This window comes from Octodon degus, unplaced genomic scaffold (assembly GCF_000260255.1).
Source record: "Octodon degus isolate 3935 unplaced genomic scaffold, OctDeg1.0 scaffold00147, whole genome shotgun sequence".
NCBI classification, from domain to species: Eukaryota; Metazoa; Chordata; class Mammalia; order Rodentia; family Octodontidae; genus Octodon; species Octodon degus.
Genome location: NW_004524723.1, coordinates 2826706 through 2829086, shown reverse-complemented (window position 1 = coordinate 2829086; position 2381 = coordinate 2826706). Strand labels below are relative to the sequence as shown.

The 2381-nt window shown below is 45.3% G+C and overlaps 1 protein-coding gene across 2 annotated transcripts in view; it reads right to left on the bottom strand.

Annotated features, from left to right (window-relative positions):
- Positions 1-207: 207 nt before the first annotated feature.
- The window catches only part of Slc12a8 (solute carrier family 12 member 8), a 179347-nt gene continuing 177173 nt past the window's right edge, over positions 208-2381 (bottom strand). For both annotated transcript variants that reach the window (XM_004642168.2, XM_004642167.2), the window contains one exon: positions 208-594. In XM_004642168.2, coding sequence (XP_004642225.2) covers positions 432-594 — 163 coding nt within the window. In that variant the 3' untranslated portion in view covers positions 208-431. The remainder of the gene's footprint in view (positions 595-2381) is intronic.

Sequence of the window (2381 nt, the reverse complement as noted above, 5' to 3'; positions counted from 1 at the left end):
GACTATGGATGGACAGCAGGATGCAGGGAGCTTTTCACTCTCATTATGATTACATTTCAGGCCTCAGGGCCATTTGAATGTATTATGTATTTTTAAAAATACAATTAAATACAATACAATTAAAAAATAAGCTTTATTGTGATGCTTAGACCAAGCATTCGGGTTTGAGTTTTCCACACCTGTTTGTCCTGGTGTCCCAAGGCTGGCTGCGGGCTGGGTGCTGTGTTCCAGAGGCTACCCCTATTCCCAACTCTCTCCTCGGTTGGGCGAGATGCTCCAGGCCAGAATGTGCACACAAAAGTGGCAGTGGGAGGCCTGGCCATGGAGTTTCTTGCGGGGAGAAGCAGGTCCTGGAAGGTTCTGAGGTGTGGGTTCACCATGCCTAGGGCAGTTCCTAGGAACAAGAGTCCCAGCCCAGCTTCTAGTAGCTTCTAGTAGGGAGGCATCAGCTGCTCTCGACTCATGAGCGAGGAGTGGTGGTAGCGATCCCGAGTGGCGAAGTCTGCATTCTCTTGGGTGAGCTGAGTCATCGCCATGTCAACCCTCGCTAGGGATGGCGCCAGAATGATCTGCTCCTGGCGGGACTGCAGGCTCCTTTGGGGAGAGTACACAGACAATGGTAAGACAGAAGGAGCGAGCAGAGACAGCATAGGGGAGGCCAGGCTATTCTCAGTGGACAAATTATTTGCAAAAATGTCAAGTGTGCTAATGTTTAGTGTGTAGTTAATGTTGTAAATCTAAATGCTGTAAATATAACCATTGAGAGCTATGTGTACAACAGTTGGTGAACTCAAAGTATGAAAACTATTCACTGAACATCTTAGTCAGTTTTCTGGTTGCTGAGACCAATACCTGACACCTATAACTTAGAGGACGGAGGTTTATTTTGGCTCGCAATATGTAGGGGTTTCAGTCCACAGTGGGCTGGCGCCAAGGCAGGGTGTCAGGGCAGGGGAGAGCTGCTCAAGGCTCAGGAGCCAGGGAGGGAGACAAACCTTGCGGACCATACTCCCAGTGATCCGCCTCTTCTGACCTGACCGGCCTCCTATCAGCAAGTCAGCTGTATGTCACATTCCTATGATCACGTGAGGCTCTGGGGCTTCTAGATGTAAGCCATAGCATGGTATATGAAAGGAAAGACAGAGTGCAGCATTGGCCTGTCTGAAGTACAAGAGCATAAAGCATTACCCACCTGAAGGGATCTAATCCACAAACACAGATAGTAAAGGATATTTGGCATGAACAAAAAACAAATAGCCAGATAGTTTATATATACCTGACTATTTAGTTACCATATTGAATATAGGTTGCCGTGCTAACACTTTTTTTTGTCAAATGAAGAAGCTGGAGAATTGAGAAGAGGGAAGAGAGAAACCCCTTAGATTTGCTGGAAAGAAAGATGACAGGGGAATGATTTCCAGAGAGCTAAGGTTAACTCAGCCAGCAGCAAAGAGGTAGAATACAGAGGCTTTGGCACCGAGGTGGCCTCAAGGCGCAGAGAGCACCCTGATACAGATGACACTGTCACAGTCAGAATAAACCATAAAGAAAAGTGTTAGAGGTACAGGAGGAAAGCACTAGAAAATGGAGCAAGGAAACTTTGACTGGCTGCCAGGCAGCTACAGAAGGCAGATCCTGTTGCTGCTCTGTCCCTAGTGAGTTCAGAGGCTTCTGGACGCCTCTGTAACTCCATGTGCCTCCATTTTCTCAGCTTCTCTGGTTCTTTCAGGTCTTCCAGTCTGTGTTGGGGTCTCAATTCCGCCCCAAGGATTTCCTGGTAAGACTTTTACTCTTAAAGAAAACAACTATTTTACTAATACTGCAATAAGGCTCAATTGCTTACATCAGGAACATACTTGAGAGATGTAAAAAGGTAGAAATCTAATGTTATACATCTGTGGACTTTAAGTAGAAATCTAACTGACTCTGCAAAATGTCCAACCGCGTAGATCGGGTTATGTGCTAAGGCATTACGGACACTGAGAACATACCTAAATTACATCAGTTGAGATTCATCACCGGGTTAACTTTTAGCAGATTTTTTTTTTGAACCGGGGATTGAACTCAGGCCCTTGCATTTACCAGGCAAGTGCTTATTCTACTGAGCTATCTCCCAGGCCCAGGGTTAACTTTTAGTAATGGCTGAATTTTCAAAAAGTAAGGTTAAGAAATGACAAAAACGTCACGCCAATCAATCAGCATATGTACTGTCTCAGTTACTCTTTTCTCTTTGCTGGGACAAATACTCAACATTCAAAATGAAGGAAGGAAATGTTTATTTAGTTCACAGTCAGTGGCGGTTTCAGTCTATAACTCAGTTGGCTCCAAGAAAGAGTGGCCCATGGCAGAGAGCAACCATTCACAGCAGCCAAAAAAAAAAA